The sequence below is a fragment of the Vulpes vulpes genome, chromosome 7 (genome assembly GCF_048418805.1).
Source record: "Vulpes vulpes isolate BD-2025 chromosome 7, VulVul3, whole genome shotgun sequence".
Taxonomy (NCBI): domain Eukaryota; kingdom Metazoa; phylum Chordata; class Mammalia; order Carnivora; family Canidae; genus Vulpes; species Vulpes vulpes.
In genome coordinates this window covers 25,892,288-25,914,745 of record NC_132786.1, presented here as the reverse complement: position 1 = coordinate 25,914,745, position 22,458 = coordinate 25,892,288, and the positions used below count along the sequence as shown (strand labels likewise).

General features: G+C 36.4%; 1 protein-coding gene across 20 annotated transcripts in view; it reads left to right on the top strand.

Annotated features, from left to right (window-relative positions):
- The window catches only part of PSD3 (pleckstrin and Sec7 domain containing 3), a 577,475-nt gene that overhangs the window by 452,879 nt on the left and 102,138 nt on the right, over positions 1–22,458 (top strand). For all 20 annotated transcript variants that reach the window (XM_072763297.1, XM_072763299.1, XM_072763306.1 and 17 more), the window contains one exon: positions 15,382–15,452. In XM_072763297.1, the coding sequence (XP_072619398.1) occupies positions 15,382–15,452 (71 nt within the window). The remainder of the gene's footprint in view (positions 1–15,381; positions 15,453–22,458) is intronic.

Genomic DNA, 22,458 nt, shown 5'->3' with positions numbered 1-22,458 from the left:
AAATACCAAAGTTTTATTACATGCAAACAGAAGCCCAAAAATGAAATTGAGACCTTTAAAAATGGCCAAAGAAGGCAGTTTTTATACTTTTTAGACAAACAGACAATAAATCTGTGTGGAATTGACAAAAGGAATACTTAATCTTAGGAACTTCAATTAGTAAGGAATTCTAAGAATTGGGCTGGGGTAGTAAATAAGTAAAAAATAATAAGGGTTCTTAATATAGCCTTCTCAGCTCCAAATAAGATTCAATCTCTTGGTTATAAGAATATCTTTACTATCTGGTAAAAGAAGGGTACTTTTCACCTGAGAGATGTACATCTTGTTTTCTGGAGTCAAAGGAGGGTGGGATTACAGTGTTCCTTTTGCGTTGGTTGTTCCTTAGGTTCATTGGTAGTTTCTTAAGTTTCAACTTTATTAAAAATAATGGATATGCCGAAGTGGCACATTTTGTGTAGCCTGCCCTTGGCCTTTGCTGAAGTGGAACATTTTGTGTGGCCTGCCCTTGGCCTTTACACTCTATAAAGACTTAGTAGTTGTTATTGATGTACTTTTCAAAAATACAGGTGAGGTTTGGTGGTGTGAGGTCCAGAGCTAGTGATAAAGAAAGAATTCTCTTTTTAAAAAAATTAATTTATTTTTAAGTTTAATTTCAGTTTGCCAACATATAGTATAACACCCAGTGCTCATTACATCACATGCTATCCTTAATGCCCCTCATGCAGTTACCCCATGCCTCCACCCTCAGCAACCCCCAGTTTGTTTCCCAGAGTTAAGAGTCTCTCATGGTTTGTCTTCCCTTCTGATTTTCCCCCATTTTGGTTTCCCCTCCTTCACTTATGACACTATTTCTTATATTCTACAAATGAGAGAATTCTTGAGACATCTTTGGTGCAAAATGGTGGTTTTATTAAAGCATGAGGACAGGACCCATGGGCAGAAACTGCTGGTGCCCCTGGCCTGTAAGGGTGGCTGATTACATACTGGGAAGTTGGAGGGAGGTAACCAAAGAGAGGTTTCAAAAGGACTTTCATATGTTAAAGAAGACTCCAGAATCCTGGAGGTCTTGCCAAAGTCAAGTTAAGGTTGTTTTCCCTTCTAGCAAGGCATTAACAATAAGTAGTTGGGAGCTTCCTGGAGGAGCATTACACTCTGCACACTTCAAGTATCTTACTAATGGGGGCAGATTATAAGGACATTTCATTGTATCTAAATTTCCTTCTGGAAGCTAGGTTATTGATAAAAATGCTTTTTGTTCATGTAAATTACTAGGACATTTGTAAACTGAGGGAGACTCATGTCTTGCAAGATTCTGATCTAAGTTAATTATTTGTTTTTCTTTCCTTAGCTTTAGGTGAGCCAGGAGTGCCTGGGGAAAGTCACATCTGGGTGGGGGGTGAAAGGGATGCAGGGTGTCAGCTTGTGCTTTGTCCTCTCCTAGCTTTCTGTTCCCTCATTGGTTATGATGGTGCCTGAGGATATTTATAGGAAAAAATTAAGGATAAATTCACAAGGATTACCCTTAACTTTCTTAACGATTTGTAGGACTGTCATTTATGAATCTGTCTAAATCCTTTGCAAACCAGTCACAGAAAGCAAACTCCGCCTGCCTGTGTTGTACCTTCAACTACCTTAGGGACCCCTAGGTGGCTCTGTCAGTTGAGGGGCCAACTCTTGATTTCAGATCAGGTCGTGATCCCAGGGTCCTAGAATCAAGCCCCAGGTCCCACTCCCCACTCAGTAGGAAATGTGCTAGACTCCATCTACATTCCCTCTGCTCCTCCCCCTGCATTCTCATTCTCTCTCTCTCTCTCTCTCTCTCCTCCTGCCTTCAAATAAATAAATAAATAAATAAATCTTTAAAAGAAAAAAAAAAAACCTCCCTCAGTGATGTAGAATTTAAGAATTTGGCCTTCTACCAAGATAGGATACCTCTTCCTCCTGTAAGGAAGATACTTTAGGAATTTTCCCAATTTTCAGATGATGTCACTAGAAAAATAGAGCAGCTCTAAAAATGTCTTGTTCCTTTTACAAATCTAATATAAATGTATCCCAATTGTACTAGTATAGAAGAGCTATGCTGAGCACATCCCTGTTTCCAAGTTCAGCAAGGACTTATTTGGGAATGCCCTCATTGGTATCACACTGTATTTTAAATATCTTTGTCTGTTAACATAAGGAAATTGAAGGTATTTTGCATAGAGCTCACATTTTCACATTTCTTTTGGTTCCACACCTCATAGAGCCTGCAGTGTTAACCTTCAGATCATTACTCCACAATTCTTTCTCATAAGTGCGGATGTGGCTTACTGATCTTCTCTACTCTTGGGGGAAATGGTATTTTTGTCATTTTACTGGGATAGTGGAAGAATGCTTTTCAAGCCAACAGACAGGAAAGATTTGCATATTAAGAGAAAAAATTAGGCAATGTAGTACTCTATCTTTCAATATATATTAAGTTTTTCTCATATTAAACTTGAATAAAAGCAAAAATTGATGATCAGAGAACCCAGAGTTACCAGTGGTCAGAAACAGGATGAATTGATTTTGATGTAGGAAAAAATTCTCTGATTTTTTAATAAATTAGAAAAAATGGAACACTAAGACCTTAGCCACAATTTGTTTCCAGTTTAGTTCAGAAGAAATTAAAGTTGGAGAGTATAACATGCATATATAAACTTTTACACAAAAAAATAAAAAATAAAAAAAATGAACAGCATGCCTATATCTTTTGATGGATTAAAAAATGCATAACTATTTTCTGGCATATATCCAGCATTACATTGCTCAGAAATATTTTCTGATTCCTTCCTCTTTATGAAAGAATGACAACTGGTGCTTTCCATCCCAGTTTTATATTTCACTATTTTACAAAGATCAATGACAATAAGTGAAGCCAAGGTATTATTACTGTATATTTCCAAAAAGACTTCTTCAAGTGTATAACGAAGATGAGATAAGAACATTAATAAGAACTGATTTGTAATATTGAAGATTTAATGATAGTTCCAATATCGCCCATCTTTGGAACAACTGTCAGTTTCTCTTTTGCAGAAATGTATATTCTGTGTGTGTGTGTGTCTGTGTGTGTGTCTGTGTGTGTGTATGTGTGTCTGTGTGTGGTGTAGAATAATAACCACAGAGGTTTGTTTTACTTTTCTTCTTATTTTAACCTACTGTGGGCAGGAAACAGCCCCCTAGCCAGAGCTATTAATCAAGGAATGTGGACTGATTCAGTTGTACAGATTGTTTACCATGGATGTCCCTTCAAATCCTGGTTGGGTGATGCCTTTCCTGGTGAGTCAGGGTCCATGCTGAGTCAGCTGTTAAATAACTTGAATATAACTCCTATATTTGAGTTAACCAAGACTTTGTATCCTAAGTCTAGCTTAACTGATCTTTCTCTGCATACAAACCAGAATAAAAGTATCCAATACTATGGAAACCAAGTACCACAGGTTAGGTGTGAAGTTGGAGAGCTAGGTTCTTGTCTCACAGAGTCGAAGAATGAGTCTTGAGGAGAAAGGAGAATGAGTAAAGTGGCAGAAGTTTATTAAGCAAGGATACAGAGAAAGCTCTCAGGAGTGAGGGGGTCCCAACAGAGTTGCCAATGGGGGCCTCTTCGGACAATCTTTTATCTAGAACTGAGCAGGGAGCTTGGGGCCTTATCATTCTTGTGATGTCCTGGTTTGAGTAAGGACTGGTGATACCACCTTTAATGGCTCTCTTTGGGTCTGATTAATCTTTGTTGGTCATAGACCACTGTGACCCCTTTCCTTCTATTCTTTTTTATTTAAAGACTTTATTTATTTATTTATTTAAGAGAGAGAGCAGAGAGAGAGGCAGAGAGAGGAGAGAGAGAATATCTCAAGGAGACTTCACACAGAGCCCAATGTAGGATTCAGTTTCACAACCCTGAAACCTTGACCTGAGCTAAAATCGAGAGTCCTATGCTTAACCAACTGAGCTATCCAGGCACTCCTCCTTCTATTTTTTATCTTTTATATCATTCACTTCTATCATATTTTGGGCTTTTTCTCTCATCTGGGCAATTGTAATAGCCTCCTCACCAGTGTTCCATTTTTTAATTTCTCTCATCTTGCCCTCAGCACTTATCTCCTGTATTCTGCTATAAGTGAACCCTTCAAAGATTTCAAAATTCTCTACAAAATAAATTCTTTAAAAAAAAAAAAAGATAAGATAAAAGAGCTAGAGGGTCTATTTTGGCAATATGATGGCCTACAAATTCCAAAACTTCTCTTATAAAACATCTAAAAATGATAAAAATAGAGGAGCCTGGGTAGCTCAGTCAGTTAAGTAAAGTGTCTGCCTTCAGCTCAGGTCACGAGAGGGTCCTGGGATGGAGCCCTACATCAGACTCCCTGCTAAACAGGGACCCTGCTTCTCCCTCTCCCTCTGCCCCACCCCCCAACTCAGGCTATCTCTCATGTGCTCTCTTTCTCTCTCAAATAAATAAATAGTTGAGAGGAAAATATATTGAGAGAAAAAATATGGGGCTCAATCCCAGAACCCTGGGATCATGACCTAAGCTGAAGACAGACACTTAACCTACTGAGCTACCCAGGTACCCCAACAAGTAAATCTTTGAAAAAAAAAAGGAAAATAAATAAAAAATAAAAATGATTAAGTATTTAAAATTTCTTTTATTTTTAAATTTTTATTTAAATTCAACTAATTAACATATAACATTATTGGTTTCAGAGATAGTGGTCAGTGACTCATCAGTCTTATACCCAGTGCTTATTACATCATGTGCCGTCTTTAATATCCATCAACTAGTTACCCCATCTCCTCACCCCCTGGCCTTCAGCAACCCTCAGTTGGTTTATTATAATTAAAGAGTTTTATGGCTTGTCTCCCTCTCTGATTTCGTCATTTTACTTTTTCCCTCTTCTTCTATGATCCTCTTTTGTTTTTTCATTTCCACATATGAGTGAACTCGTAATTGTCTTTCTCTGACTTATTTCACTTAGCATAATATCCTCTAGTTCTATCCACTTCATTGCAAATGGCAAGATTTCATTTTTCATGGCTGAGTAGTATTCCTCTGTGTGTGTGTGTGTGTGTGTGTGTGTGTGTGTGTGTGTACACATACATACTGCATCTCCTTTATTCATCTGTTGATGGACATCTGGGTTCTTTCTGTAGTCTGGCTACTATGGATATTGCTGTTGTAAACATTGGGGTGCAGATTCCCCTTTAAGTCACTATGTTTGTATCCTTTGGGTAAATACCTAGTAGTGCAATTGCTGGGTTGTAGGGTAGTTCTATTTTTAACTTTTTGATGAACCTCCCTAATGTTTTCCAGAGTGACTGCACCCTTTCTCTACCTCCTTACCAACATTTATTTCCTGTGTTGTTCATTTTAGCCATTCTCAGTGTGGTTTTGATTTGTATTTCCCTGATGCAGAGTGATATTGAGCATTTTTGATTTGTATTTCCCTGATGCAGAGTGATACTGAGCATTTTTTCATGCATTTTCTGATGGCCATGTGTATGTCTTCTTTGGAAAAATGCCTGTTCACGTTCTTCTGCCCATTTCTTGACTTGATTATTTATTTTTTGGATGTTGAGCTTGATAAATTCATTATAGATTTTGGATACTAGCCCTTTATCTGATAAGACACTTGGATATATCATCTCCCATTCAGTGGGATGTCTTTTGGTTTTATCGATTATTTCCTTTGCTGCGCAAAAAGCTTTTTATCTTAATGAAGACTCAATAGTTCATTTTTGCTTTTGTTTCCCATACCTTTGAAGACAACTCTAGCAAGCAGTTGCTGTGGCCAAGGTCAAAGAGGTTGCTGCCTGTGTTCTCTAGGATTTTGATGGATTCCTATCTCATATTTAGTCTTTCATTCATTTTAAGTCTATTTTTGTGTTTGATGTGAGGAAATGGTCTAGTTTCATTCTTTTGCGTGTGGCTGCCCAATGTCCCCAGCACCATTTATTGAAGAGACTGTCCTTTTTCCAGTGGATAGTCCTTCCAGCTTTGTCGAAGATGAGTTGGCCATAGAGTTGAGGGTCCATTTCTGGGTTCTCTGTTCTGTTCCATTGATCTATGTGTCAGTTTTTGTGCCAGTACCATATTGTCTTGATGATCACAGCTTTGTAATATAGCTTGAAGTCTGGCATTGGATAATTTTCCTTTTCAACATTCCTTTGGCTATTTAGGGTCTTTTCTTGTTCCATACAAATTTTAGGATTATTTGTTCCAGCTTTGTAAAAAATGTCAATGATATTTTGATAGAGGTTGCATTGAATGTATAGATTGTTCTAAGTAGCATAGACATTTTAATAATATTTGTTCTTCCAATCCGTGAGCATGGAACGTTTTTCCATTTCTTTATGTCTTCCTCAGTTTCTTTCATGAGTGTTCTATAGTTTTCTGAATGCAGATCCTTTGCCTCCTTGATTAAGTTTTTTTCTAGGTATTTTATGTTTTTGAGTGCAGTTATAAATGGGATTGATTCCTTAATATCTCTTTCTTCTGTCTCATTGTTAGTATATAAAAATGCAGCTGATTTCTTTGCTTTGGTTTTATATCCTGCCACTTTATTGAATTCCTTTATGAGTTCTAGCAATTTTGAGGTGGAGTCCTTTGGGCTTTCCCTATAAAGTATCATGTGATCAAAGAGTAAGAGTTTGACTTCTTCTTTGCTGCTTTGGATGCCTTTTATTTCTTTTTGTTGTCTGACTGCTGAGGCTAGGACTTCTAGTACTATGTTGAACAGCAGTGGTGACAGTGGACATCCCTGCTATGTCCCTCACCTTAAGGGAATACCTCTCACTTCTTCCCAATGAGAATGATATTCGGGCTTTTCATTTATGGCTTTTATGATATTGAGGTATGTTCCCTAAGAATGAATGACTATAACAATGAAAGTGAAATCCTGTGAGCCATGTAAAGTGCGTGAATACAAATCTGGGGAAGGAAGCTAAACCTCCAGCTGCTATACCTTCAGAGTATCTCCAGATCTGGAGATTGAAGGAATATTGGAAATAAAATTACACAATTTTTAGCACAGAAGGACAAAAAGAATATGAAGAAGCAGTTAAGAAACCTGTGGAAGGGAATGAGCAGTTTAAAGTGTCAGGTTACAATAGTGAAGACAATGGAGGACAGACAATATTTAAAGATCTAATGACTACAGGTGTTTGGAAATAATACACAGAAAACCCAAAGAACACCAACCTGCATCATTTTAAAGAAACCTCTTTTTAGACCTAATATGCTCAAGATAGGCATTGCAATAATGATGGGAGGGAACCAAAGGATAGTGAAATAATATCTTCATAAGAAAATATAATTGTCAACCTAGAACTTTTTTTTTAGATTTTATTTATTTATTCATGAGAGAGACAGAGAGAGAGAGAGAGACACGCAGAGACACAGGCAGAGACACAGGCAGAGGGAGAAGGAGGCTCCATGCAGAGAGCCCGATGTGGGACTCGATTCCAGGTCTCCAGGATCATACCCTGGGCCCAAGGCAGTGCTAAACTGCTCAGCCACCCGGGCTACCCTCAACCTAGAACTTTTAATAAAATGAAGCATTTTTATATAAACAAAAATAGAAAAAGATTTACTTACAAAATGACCCTCACTAAAAGAAATTATAAGTATACATTTAAAGAATTAATTGAAAGGGACCTCAGGGTGCCTGGGTGGCTCGGTCAGCTGAGCATCTGACTCTTCATTTTGTTTTGTTTTGTTTTTTTTTTTGACTCTTCATTTTGAAGCTCAAGTCCTGATCTCAGAGTCCTGCGATGGAGCCCCACCTCAGTTTCCAGGCTCAACAAGGAGTCTGCTTGAAGATTTCTCTCCCTCTCCTTCTGCTTCCTTGCCCTGCTCAAGTTCTCTCTCTCTCTCTCTCTCTCTCATGAATAAATAAATTTTAGGGGCACCTGGGTGACTCAGTTGGTTAAGCATCTGTCTTCGGCTCAGGTCATGATCCCAGGGTCCTGGGATCAGGTCCTGCATTGCACTCCCTGCTTACCAGGGAGCCTGCTTCTCACTCTCCCTCTGCTGCTCCTCCTGCTTGTGCTCTGGCCCTGGCTCTGTCTCGCAAATAAAAAATAAATAAATAAAATATTTAAATAGATAATTAAATCTTTAAAAAAATCTTTACCTCAAAAAAAAAAATCTAAGGTAAAGAAAGTGATAATGAATACAGGTAATAGTAAAGAGGAGAGTAAATCTAAATAGATAATGGCAGTTTATAGAAAAATGATATCCCTTTTGGTAGTGTTTAAAAAAATAAAGTAACAGGTACCATTATCATGTAAGACTGGAGGCAGATGATTAGAATAAAATACTCCCAAGATCTTTGTATTTTCAAAAAGAAAGAAAGTATCTTTAGGTTTTGAGTATGCATATTAAAAACAGCAATGAAAACATAGTCTAGTGCTTAGAGTGGTGTCTTTTGATCAAGGTCAGTAAACATCTTTTCACAGTATATACCCCAGTATTTTAAAAGTCTATCTACCCACTCCCTATCACCTTCATAACTTAAAGCCTTTTAGTAGGAAACATTGGGTTTCCAAACTCACTTATTCCTTCTATCATGTTTATTATGTAACCACAGTTACAACTCTTTCCCTGGTCTTCTATACTTAGTAATCTAGAGTTATGAAATCAGTTTTAACTCATTCTACAGTCATCATTATGAGGAGGATGCTCCTGGTTCATTGACCTCTAACCCATGTGCTTCCCATGGCAAGTCTTATCACAGATGCAAGAGCCATAGCAGCACTATGTGTGTGGCTTTAGGATCAGAACAGTTGAAATTGCCTCTCGAGAGCCTCCTTAGCTTTAGTGCATAGTAGTCTCTTTCTTCCCTGAGTTCCACTCATTTGCACTCACAGACCCGTATGTAAAGTGGAGGTAACAGTATACCTTATATTTAGCATTGTGGTATGAGTTAAATGAATTAATACATGTAAAATCATTTAAAGAAGTGTTTTTATGACACACTAATTATATACTGTTGAGCACTTGCTTCTAGTCATCTGTTAGGAGAATTGATTGTTTACTCAAAGACTTAAACAACTACAATATAATTGATCAAAAACAAGATTTTAAGTTTTAACTTTCTGTAAGAGATGAAAAAGTAGAGAATGCAAGCAGTTAATGCTCATTGACTTAAGCATTTGTCATCCATAGTAACTTAAGATCACATTTCATTTGGAAGGTTCTTTGGGATCTGATTCTAGTAGGCTTGGTGTGGTAATGATAAAGAGCTATTGAAATTTGGGGGGAACATTTACATGGATTCATGGATTGGAGATTTCTACTTGAAAAGTATAAAATAGGTTTGTAGATCTTTGAAATGAAGGAATCTCAAGATGCCTCTAAACTAGTTTTAGAATTTTGGGGAAAGCCTTTAAAATCCAGGACTCTGATACTCCTATAAAAACAATGGGTTTTCTTGAAGATGGCAGAGTATGAGGAACCAAAGCTTGCTGTCTCCCACGGATACAACTAGGTAACACTCAAATCAGCATAAATAACCCAAGAAAACAAGCCCGAGACTGACAAATTCGACAACTAAATGTAAAGAAGTGGTCACATGAAAGAATATAGGAAGAGTGGCAAAGAAAAAAATTTTAAAACACCAAGAGAAAAGTAGACATTACTTATAAGGGAGACCCTATAAGAAAATGAGCAGGTTTTTCAGCAGAAACTCTATAGGCTAGAAGGCAGTGGCCTGGTATATTTGAAATGCTGAAAGGAAAAATCTTTAGCCAAGAATATTCTTTCCAGCAAGGCTATCATTCAGAACAGAATGACAGCTAAAATTTATCAGAAAAACAACAACAACAACAAAATATAAAGGAGTTCATGACAACTAAACCAGCCCTACAAGAAATATTTTTTTTTCCTACAAGAAATATTAAAGGGGATCCTTTGAGTGGAAAGGAAGGGAAAGGCCGAAAGTTGAGAGTGTGAAACGTAGGAAACACAAAAGCAGTAAAAATAAGTGTATCTTTAAAAATCACTCAAAGGATTTACAAAATTAAAGGATGTAAAATATGACACCATATACCTAAAACATAGGGGTGAGAGGCATAAAGAATGGGTTCCAACTTAAGCAGCCATCAACATAGCATGGACTGCTATATGCAGAAGATGTTATATACAAACCAATAGTAGCCACAAATCAAAAACCAGTAATAGATATGCAAAGAATAACAAGAAAGAAATCCAAGTATTTCACTAAAGAAAGCCAGCAAACCATGAAAGAGAACAAGAGGAGATAGGATAGGAGAAAAAGTATAAGAAAAACCACAAAACAAGTAAGAAAATGGCAATAAGTACACATCTACCAACAATTACTTTCAATATAAATGTACTATCTTATCTAATGGATAAGACCAAGGGTGGAAAACAACAATATGATACCACTTCACACCTGTCACAATGGCTAAAATCAACAACACTAGAAAAACATGTTGGCGAGGATGTGGAGAAAAACAACCCTCCTGCACTGTTGACCGGAACATAGACACATGTACTTATTGTGAAAAATAGTATGGAGCTTTCTCAAAAACTGAAAAATAGAACTACCCTATAATCTAATAATCACAAATTTACCTAAAACATATAACAACACTAATTCAAAGATATATATGGAACCCTATGTCGATAGCAACATTATTTATAATAACCAAATTAATGGAGCAGCCCGTGTTCATCAACCGATGAATTGATAGAGAAGATGTGATATATATATATAAGCCATAAAAAGAATTAAATCTTACCATATGCAACAATGTAGGTGGAGGTAGAGAGTATAATGCTAAATGAAATAAACCAGAGAAAGACAAACTCATATGCACAATATAAGAAAGAAAACAATGAAAGGAAATGAGAAAGACCTACAAACCAAGGAACAGATTCTTAACTATAGAGAACAAACTGATGCTTACCAGAGTGGGGGTGGGATGAGTCAATAGGGGAAATAGGACAAGGGGATTAACGAGTATTTATCATGATGACATATAAAGAAGAGTCAACATCGATTTTTCTCAAGCTATTCCAAAAAAAAATAGATGAAGATGAAAAGCTTCCAAATTCATTCTATAAGATCAACAATAAGCATTAGCCTGATAAGAGAACTAGAGGAAGATACTACAAAAACAAAACAAAACAAAAAACAAAAAAACAAAAACCACAGTACAGGCCAATATCTCTGAGGATGCAGAAATCATCAACAAAATACCAGCAAACCAAATCCAACAATATATTAAATCATTAAACAACAACAATATATTAAATCATTGAACAAAATCAAGTGGGATTTATTCCCAGGGTGAAAGAGTGGCTCAGTATTTGCAAATGTATCAACATGATGAGAGAATAAGAGAAAGGATAAGATCCATATGATCTTTCAGTAGATACATAAAAAGCATTTGACAAAGTATAACATCCATTCATGATTTTTTCTTAAAAAGCCCTCAACAAGATAATTTTGAGGGAACCATACCTCAGCATATAAAGACCTTATATGAAAATCTCACATCATACTAAACAGGAAAAATACTGAGAGCATTTCACTTATGTGAAGGAGAGGATAAGGATGTCCACTCTCACTACTTTTATTCAACTGGAAGTTCTAGCCACAGCAGTAAGACAACAAAAAGAAATAAAAGGCATTCAGAAGAGCAAGGAAGAAGTAAAACTTTCAGTAGTTGCAGATGACATAAGACTACATAGAAATCCCTACATAGACATCCCTAAAAGTCCAAAATAATGAAACTGGACACTGCTAGAACTTGGGAGCCCTGGATGTCTCACTTGGTTAAGTGACTGCCTTCAGCTCAGGTCATGATCCCAGGGTCCTGGGATCTAGTCCCTCATCAGGCTCCTTGCTCAGTGGGAAGCCTGCCTTTCCTTCTGCCTGCCACCACCCCTCCCCCCCACTTGTGCAGGCTTTCTCTGTCTCTTTCTCTCTCTCTCTCTGTCTCCCCACCCCCGACAAATAAATAAATGAATAAAATCTTTTTTAAAAGAATCCTACTAGAATTGGTAAATAAATTCATTAATGTTGCAGGATATAAAATCAATGTACAGAAATCTGTTATATTTCTATACAATATTAATGAAGCAGCAGACAGAAATTAAGAAAACAATCCCCTTTATAATTGTACCAAAAATAATAAAATACCTAGGAATAAACCTAACTAAAAAGTGAAAGACCTGTATTCTGAAAACTGTAAAGCACCGATGAAAGAAATTGAAGACAACACAAAGAAACAGAAAGACATCCCATGCTCATGGATTGGAAGAACAAATCCTGTTAAAATGTTTGTACTGCCCAAAGCAATCTGCAGATTTAATGCAAATCCCTATCAAAATACTAACATTTTTCACAGTACTGGAACAAACAATCCTAAAATTTACGTGGAACCACAAAAGGCCCTGAATAGCCAAAACAATCTTGAAAAGCAAAGCAAAGCTGGAGACATCACAATCCAGACTTCAAGTTATGTTACAAAGCTGCAGTGACGAAAATGGTGTGGTACTGGCACAAAAATAGACACATAGATTAATGGAACAAAATAGAATACACAGAAATAAACACACAACACATGATCAGTTAATCTATGAAAAAGGAGGAAAGAATATGTAATGGGAAAAAGTCTGTTCAACAAATGGTCTTGTGAAAACTGGACAGTTATGTCCAAAATAATGAAACTGGACCATTTTCTTCACCATACACAAAAATAAAGCCAAAATGGCTTAAAGATTTAAATGTGAGACCTGAAACCATAAAAGTCCTAGAAGAGAGCACAGGCAGTAACTTCTTTGACATCACACACAGCATTTTTCTAGATATTTCTCCTGAGGCAAGGGAAATAAAAGCCAAAATGAACAGTTGGGACTACATCAAAATTGAAAGCTTCTGCACAGCAAAGGAAACAATCAACAATACTAAAAGCCAACCTATGGAATGGGAGAAGATATTTGCAAGTGGCATATCTAATAAAAGGTTAGTATGCAAAATATATAAAGAACCCATTCAACACCCAGAAAACAACCCAATTAAAAAATGGGCAGAAGACATGAACAGAGAGTTCTCCCAAGAAGACGTCCAGATGGCCAATAAACACATGAAAAGATGCTCAACATTAGTCATCAGAGAAATACAAATCAAAACCACAATGAGATATCATCTCACACCTGTCAGAATGGCTTAAGTCAAAAACTCAAGAAAGAATGAGTGTTGGTGAGAATGTGGAAAAAAAAGATCCCTCACTCACTGTCGGTGGGCATGCAAACTGGTGCAGCCACTGTGGAGAGCAGCATGGAAGTTTCTCAAAAAATTAAAAATAGAACTACCCTAGGACCCAGTAATCGCACTGTTAATATTACTCATCCATAAAAATAGAATGAAACTGTGCCATTTGCAACAACATGGATGGATCAGAGAATGTGATCCTAAGCAAAATAAGTTAGAGAAAGATAAATACCATATGATTTCATTCATATGTGAAATTTAAGAAAAGAACAAATGAACAAAGGAAAAAAGAGAGACAAAGTAAGAAATGGACTCTTAAATATAGAGAACAAACTGATGGTTACCAGAGATGATTTGGGTGGGGGGATGGATGGAAGTGATGGGGATTAAATATGATGGGAAAAAAAGCAAAAAAGAAAAAAAGAGAGAGAGAGAGAGAAACAAGGAAAAAGAAAAGGGTTTTTCTAAGTTACTTTCCACCATTAGCTAGTATTTGCTTTAACTTAGGTAAATTATCCATGTTATTAAATGAAGCATCCAAAGCTTTGAAAAGTTGGATTGTCAGGAGCTCCCCAGTTAGGGATTTTGGGTGAGATGGGTTGTTAAGACAGGACTAGAAACCAGCTGGTCTTTCTGGTCAGGTGCCTTCAGCACACCATGCTGCTGCCTTTGGTTTCCTCTGCAACAACTCCTGCAGCCTGTGGTCACTTCTGTGTGTACTGTTCTCACATTAAGTATATCAGAATTTGACATCTTTGAACAATATAGTCAATATTTATGTTATATATATATGTATAATTATCTAGATTTTCTTTATAAAGGAGATAATGATGTACTGTTGATGATCATTTATTTTTGAGTACATCCTTGCATAGTGAAAACAGATGGGATGATTTTTTTTTTTTTAATTTCCCCTGGAAACCTGCAGAGTGGATGTTTTGAGTCTTTTTTTGCCAGGTGAATATATCAGTATGGTGTTGGCAAGGGCACCTGTGTTCTGCAGGTTATATTCACACAGTTCCCAATCCTAAGGATTCTTGAGTCTTCAGTCAAAGGAGATTTAAAGGATTTGCTTAAGAATAATGTATTTCCTAATTTAATCAGGTGTCCAAGTTAAGACAGTATAAAGTTAGCCAAATAGTTGATAAAGAAATAAGAATAAGTGGTCGTCCCTCCCTATTTGGATAGACATGTTTAGAAAAATGGCATTCGGGTAACATTTTCCAGTTACATACTTTAATTAAGATTAAGAATAGATAGATAGATAGATAGATAGATAGATAGATAGATAGATAGATCTCAATAAGGAAATTCTACTTTTTACTCCAAGAAAATGTAAACAAAAAGAATGTAAGGATTTCTGAAATAAAATTAATTTGGAGAATTTTTATGAGGGTACTTAATGTCTGCCTTACACTGTGCCAGATACTGTGAATTATAAAAATGAAGGATACCTACTCTCAAGTCATTCATAGTCTCCTGAGAGACATTAAACAAAAATATTGTATTATATTTTGGCAAGATCTGCAACTGAGGTATCACAGGTTGCCATAAGAATAGTAATAATTAAACTTATAATCCACTTGGTGGGTGTTTGTGTGGAAATGCCAACAGGAGTTCTTTTATATTCTGAGATTTTAATGTTTTCTAGAAACTTTGACAGGGCTATAAATGATCTAGTACAATGAGACTTTTAAGCTTTTCTTGGATTAATATGTATTTCCAGAATGTCTCACTGCTTTCCCAGTCCTTAAGTTCTGTCTACTCAAGTGCAGACTATAGAGCCATGCTTCTGGGTTCAGATTCTGGCTTCTCTTCCTTGTTATGTGACCACAGGTGGATTATGTATCATTGTTTCAGTTTTATAAAAAGACAAGAGTCATAATACCTACCTCAAAGGATTATTGTGGGGATTTAGTGAGACAATATATGGAAGACATGTTTGGAATATTGCCTGTTACAAAGTTAAGCCTCAAGAAAATTTTAGTTCTCATTGTTACTAATTTTGGAAATTAATAAACCAGGAACATTGAAACACAATCACCATGTTGATTGTTTCAATTTTGTCTAAAATGCTATTTTCTGTCAAATAAAATTTTCCTTTTTTTCTCCTTTCTAGCTCCAAGAGGAAAGCGAGGATGGAAAACTTTTTATGCTGTACTAAAGGGAACAGTCCTTTATTTGCAAAAGGTAAACATAAGTTAAATAAATGAAGCCCAGAAAATTTCATGAAATGATTTGAGAAGGTATCCAGGAAATATTTACTTTGCACAGAGGCTACATCAGACACCCTAAAAATTATTTAATTGATGTCTAAATTCTTTTTCAGATTTGTTTTTGTTTCTGGTTAAAAAATTACTTTAGAAATTATATATGTATAATTGTATATATTATATAAAGTATTTTGCACAAAATATTTTAAGGTATATGTTATATATATTTTGTAGAATATATTAAATATATATAAATAGTGTATATGTGCCTGTGATCAGAACTATATTCCATTTGTGTTCAGTTAGAAATTTAAAATATAGGTTGATAAGTCAGACTGCATACAGTCTATGTAGATACAGACCTGTGGCAGCACTTGTTTCAATGCTTATTTATACTATAGATTAGTTAGATCCTTCATTTATCTCCCTCACTATTGCTATGTGACAGTATCTCTTCATTTAGTGATTTGCCTTCATTTAGATCTTACTTAAATCTAAAAACACATTTTCATTCAAGTATATAATCCAAATTATTTGGGTAAGTTTTCCATCAGACCATTTCCTGCCTGGATCCTTTCTTCTGATCCCAGAATCTGGAAATCTGTTTGGGATCAAGTTTGTGTGTTCTAGCCTTTGTAAGGTAATCCCTGGAGCTTCTACTTCCCTAGCTCTGTGTATGTGGACATGGAAATATGTGTGTTGACTGGAATAAGGTCCACTGCTTCCCAGGGCCAAACAGGATTTCAGCTCTAATTGTGAAGGGCAGCTTGGAATTTGGGCAAATAGGTGGCAAGGCAGTAACAACACTGCCCTTTAATGATGACTGAAAGGAAAAAATCTTATTTTTTTAATTGCGGTCAAAAACACATAACATGAGATCTACCCTCAATTCATTTCTGCATGCACAGTGGATAGTATTAGCTATCAGAACAATGTTGTACAATATGTCTGTAGAAATCTTCCATCTTGGGGGGATCACTGGGTGGCTCAGTGGTTTAGTGCCTGCCTTTGGCTCAGAGTGTGATCCTGGAGTCCTGGGATCGAGTCACGCAGTGGGTTCCCTGCATGGAGCCTGCTTCTCCCTCTAACTATGTCTCTGCCAATCTGTGTGTGTGTGTGTGTGTGTGTGCGTTTCTCATGAATAAATAAATAAAATCTTTTAAAAAAGAAAAACTTCTACCTTGCATGACAAATAATACCCAGTGAACAGTAATCCTCCCATTCCCCTCTTTCCCCAGTCCCTGGCACCAACCATTCTAACTTCTGTTTCAATGTGTTTGGGTATTTCATATAAGTGGAAACAAGTAATATTTGTCCTTCAATGACTGGCTGATTTCATTTAACATAATGTGATGAAGGTTCATCCATGTTGTAGCCTATAACAGAATTTCCTTCTTTTTTAGGGCTAATACTACATTTTTTTTACTTCATTCATTCATCTGTGGGTATTTATGTTGTTTCCACTTCTGGTCATTTTAAATAATGATGAAGTAAACATGGAGTGCAAATCTCTCTTTGATATCCTGATTTCAATTCCCATTGATAAGGGTAACACAGAAGTGAGATCACTGGATCATATGGTAGTTCTATTTATTTTGTGAAGGAGGTCTATATGGTTTGCCATGGTGGCTGAATTATTTTCAAGTCCCACCAACGATCCCTGGATGGCGCAGCGGTTTGGCGCCTGCCTTTGGCCCAGGGCGCGATCCTGGAGACCCGGGATCGAGTCCCGCATCGGGCTCCCGGTGCATGGAGCCTGCTTCTCCCTCTGCCTGTGTGTCTGCCTCTCTCTCTCTGTGACTATCATAAAATAAAAATTAAAAAAAATTTAAAAAAAATCAAGTCTCACCAACAGAGCACAGCAGTTCCAATTTCTCCATATGCATGTCAGAGTACTTCTTATTCTCTTTTGTTTTGTTTGTTTTGTGTTGTTTTGTTTTGTTTTTTTTCTATTGAGTTATAGGAATTCTTTATATATTTTGGATATTAATCCCTTATCATATATATGGCTTTCAGATATTTTCTCCCATTCTGTAGGTAGCCTTTTTACTCCCTTGTTTCCTTTGCTGTACAGAAAGAAGCTTTTTACTTTTGTGTAGTCTCACTTGTCCATTTTTGCTTCCATTGCCTGTACTTTTGGTATCACATCCAAGAAATCATTTCCACTGTCCATGCCAACAAGATTTTCTGTTATGTTTTCTTCTAGGATTTTTAGAGTGTCACATCTTACATTTGAGACTTTTTTTTTAATTTTATTTATTTATTTATTTATGATAGTCACAGAGAGAGAGAGAGAGGCAGAGACACAGGCGGAGGGAAAAGCAGGCTCCATGCACCGGGAGCCTGATGTGGGATTCGATCCCCGGTCTCCAGGATCGCGCCCTGGGCCAAAGGCACACGCCAAACCGCTGTGCCACCCAGGGATCCCTTGAGACTTTATTTTGAGTTAACTTTTGTGAATGATACAAGATAAAAATGAAATTTCATTATTTCGCATGTGGAAACCCATTTCCCTAGTACTGCTTGTGGAAGCAATCATCTTACCCCTTCTGCACTTGGCACTGTATGGAATATTAGTTTACTACTGGATAAGCATAGGATTATTTCTGGGGTCTCTTTTCTGTTTAATTTGTCTGTGATTCTGTCTTTATGCCAATACTATAATGTTTTAATTACTGTACCTTTGTAATATATCTTGAAATCAGGAAGTGTGAGGCCTCTAAATTTGTTCTTTCTAAAGATTGCTTTGAGTGTTCAGGATCATTTCCAGTTCCATATGAATCTCAAGGAGGGTTTTTCTATTTCAATAAAAAATACCATTGGGATTCTGATAGAGATTATATTAAATCAGTAGGTGACTTCGGGGAGTATGAACATTTTAACACTATTGCCTTCAAATGCATGAACATGAAATGTCTTTCTATTTATTTGTTTTTTTCTTTAATTTCTTTTAGCAATGTTTTGTGTCTTTCAGTGCATAAGTTTTTTTCCCTCCTTTATTAAGTTTATTCTTAAATATTTTACTGTTTTTGATGCTATTGTAAGTGAAAGTGTTTTCTTAATTACTTTTCAGGGTTGTTCATTATTAGTATATAGAAATGCACCTGATTTTTCCAAGTCAATAAATAGGTTTCTTAGTTTTAACAGGTTTTTTTGTGGTATCTTTAGAGTTTTCTATATATAGGGTCATGACATCTGTGAGTAGATAATGTTAATTCTCCAGTTTGGAAGGCTTTTATTTCTTTTTCTCACCCATTTTGGCTAAGACTTCAGAACTTTATAGAGTAGAGGAGGCAAGAGTGAGCTTCCTTGTCTTATTTTTTTCTTAGAAGAAAAACATTCAGTTTTTCGCCATTGAATATAGTGTAAGCTGTGAGCTTTTCATATATGGCTTTTATTATAGTAAGGTAATTTCCTTTTATTCCTTGTTGAATATTATCATAAAAAAGCTTTGGGGCACCTGGGCGGCTCAGTAAGCTGGACCCCCCAGGGTCCTGGGGTCAAGCCCCACATTGGGCTTCCTCTCCTCCCCTCTCTTGCTATCTCTGTTTCTTAAATAAATAAATAAAACCTTTTTTAAGAAAAGTCTTCAATGTTTATTAAATGCTTTTTCTGCACCTATTGAGAGATAATCATGTGGTTTGTAACCTTTTTTCTGTTAATATGATTTATCATATTAATTGATTTTCATACATTGAATTATCTTTGCATCCCAGGAATAAATTCCACTTGGTCATGGTGTGTGCTCTTTTTGATGTAGTGTTGAATTTGGTTTGCTAATATTTTCTTGAGGATTTTTGCATCTATATTCTTCAGAGATACTGACCTGTAGTTTTCTTGTGTATCTTTTTCTGATTTTGGTATCAGGATAATGCTGACCTCGTAAAATGAGTTAAAAGTGTTCCCTCCTCAATTTTGGGGAAGAATTTGAGAAGAATTGGCATTAATTATTCTTTTAAACTCTTCTTCAAAAGAAATTATGGGTGAGCCATCTGGTCCTGGACTTTTCTTCATGGAGGGGAGGGCGTTATTATTGATTTAATCTGCTTACTAGTTATAGATCTGTTTTGATTTTTTATTTATTCATGATTCAGTCTTTTTTTTTAATTTATTTAATCAGAGAGAGAGAGAGGCAGAGGGCGAAGCAGGCTCCATGCAGGGAGCCCGACATGGGACTCGATCCTGGGTCTCTAGGATCACACCCCAGGCTGCAGGCAGCACTAAACCACTGTGCCACCAGGGCTGCCCCATGATTCAGTCTTAACAGATTGTATTTTTTTCTGAGAATCTATCCTGTCTTCTAGGTTGTCCAATTTGTTCATAGTTGTTTCTTATAATCCTTTTAATTTCTGTGGCGTCAATTGTAATGCCTCATTTTTCATTTCTGATATTATTTATTTGTAGTGTATCTAAAGGATTGTCAGTTTTATTAATCTTTTCAGAAAACCAATTCTTGGGGTTCCTGGGTAGCTCAGTTGGTTAAGCATCCGACTCAATCTCAGCTCAGGTCTTGAGTTCAAGTCCCTTGATGGGCTCCAATTTGGACATGGAGCGTACCTACTTAAAAGAAAATTCTTTTTCACGGATTTTTTTTCATATTGTTTTTCTGGCTTCTGCTTCTTTAATTACTGCTTTAACTCAAATATACCTTTAAATATAAAGTGAGCCTCTTATAGACAACATAGTTGGGGGTTATTTTATTATCCATTGAGAAACTCTCTATTTTGATTGGAGAGTTTAATCCATTTACATTTAACTATTAATAGTGAGGGACTTACTACTAGCATTTTGTGGCCTTTTGACACATTTTCCCTCTATCAGTGTCTTCTTAGGCATTTTGTTGATGTTTTGTAGAAACATGTTTTTATTGCTTTCTCATTTTCTGTTGTGCATCTTCTGTATATATTTCCTAAGTGGTTACCATGGGGCTTACATAAAATATTTTATAGTTCTAACAGTCTCTTTTAAGATGACAACAGCTTAACTTCAATCATATACAAAAACATACACTTTCACTGCCGATCAAACACGCACAATTTATGATATTGATGTCAGAATTCTTTTGACAAAGCTTTGTGTTTAAAATTATTCTTGATACCTTTCTCTTTTAACTTGCATGCTGTAGTTGTATGTGATTTGCACACCACAGCTGCAGTATTACATTAATCTATATTTGTCTGTATATTTACCTTTACCAGTGAGATTTTTACTTCATATGCTTTCAAGTTACAGTTTCACTTTCTCTCATTTCAAATTCTTGTTTTGTTTTCATTACACTTCTGGTAAAGCAAGTCTGATTCCCTCAATTTTTGCTTATGTGGAAAAATCTTTATCTCTTTTTCATTTTTTAAAGGACTAATTTGTTGAGTAAAGTACTAATTTGTTAGTTTGCAGGTTGTTTGTTTCCCACTGTTCTGAATATATCATCCTGTTTTCTCCTGACCTGCAAGGTTTTTGCTGAGAAGTCCTTTGAGAGTCTTAAGAGAGTCCATGTTTATTTAAAGTCACTCTTTTCCTACTTCCAAAAGTCTCTTCATCTTTGACTTTTTGATTATAATGTGTCTTGGTGTAGTTGTCTGTAAGTTTATCTAGATTTGAGACTTTTGGGCTTCCTGAATCTAGATATCCATTTCTTTCCTGATTTGGGAAATTTTTGGCCATTATTTATCTCAGTATGCTTTCGTCTCTTTCTCCCTTCTCTTTAAGGGACTCTGATAATGTAGATTTTTGTCCAGTTAATAGTGTCCAGGGATCCCTGGGTGGCGCAGCGGTTTGGCGCCTGCCTTTGGCCCAGGGCGCGATCCTGGAGTCCCCGGATCGAATCCCACATCGGGCTCCCGGTGCATGGAGCCTGCTTCTTCCTCCGCCTGTGTCTCTGCCTCTCTCTCTCTCTCTGTGACTATCATAAATAAATTAAAAAAAAAATAAATTGTTAAAAAAAAAAAAATAGTGTCCAATAGATCCGTTATGCTTTCTTCACTCTTTTTCATTCTTTTTTCTCTTTGTATTTCTTTGATGAATTTCAAGTTCCTTGTCTTCAAGTTTGCTTATCCTTTCTTCTTGCTCCAGTCTGCTGTTGAACCTTTCTAGTGATTTTTTTAGCTCAGTTATTCTATTATTTAGCTCCAAAGTTGCTCTTTAGTTCCTTTTTATATTTTTATCTGTTTAATATTCTCATTTTGTGCACACATCTTTTTCTTGAGCACATTAAGCATCTTTATGATGGTTAATTTGAACTTTTTATCAGATACGTTATATACCTTTTCTTAGTTAGAGTTAGTTTCTGGAGGTTTATTTTGATTTTCTGTTCAGGCCATATCTGTTTGTTTGTTCATTTGTCTAATAACTTTGTTTTGGGATCTGTATGTCTAAAGTTACATCTCTCATCTTTACAGACCATTTTTGTATAGGGAAGACCATTACCAATCTGCTTGGCTAAGATTCTGGGGACCTCTAAAACTTTTTTGAGGTATGCAACTTCTCTGTGCCTCTGCATGCAGTTTCTCAGGAGAACAGTCTTGCATTCTTCTTTTTTAAGCACTAGTAATTTTTGCTCTCTCATGTTTATTTGTAGCAGTGCAAATGCTCTGGTTTTACAGCACCAAGCCATTCAGCTCCCTCTTCTGAGTGACAATCAGGCATCCAGAGTATGCCCCATCAATACCCCAAGTCAGGCAAGACAGATACCATTTCCCGTAGGCAGCCCTCTGATAAGAAAGCCAGATATGCACTCCACACCTATATCTCCCTCTTGAGAGAGAAGCCTTAGGTTGTGCACTTTTCTCCCAAACTCTAGCAGGGCGTACTGGCTACAGTAAGCCACCCACAACTTTCCTTTAATTTCAGCAACGTCCAGGCATCTAATCTATGCCGGTTCACTCAGAATTCCAAGCCAGACAAGCCAGAAACCATTCCTTGAGAAACCTTCAGAAAAGCCAGATCATTTTATTTTATTTGTTTAATTATTTATTTTTTCCCACTCT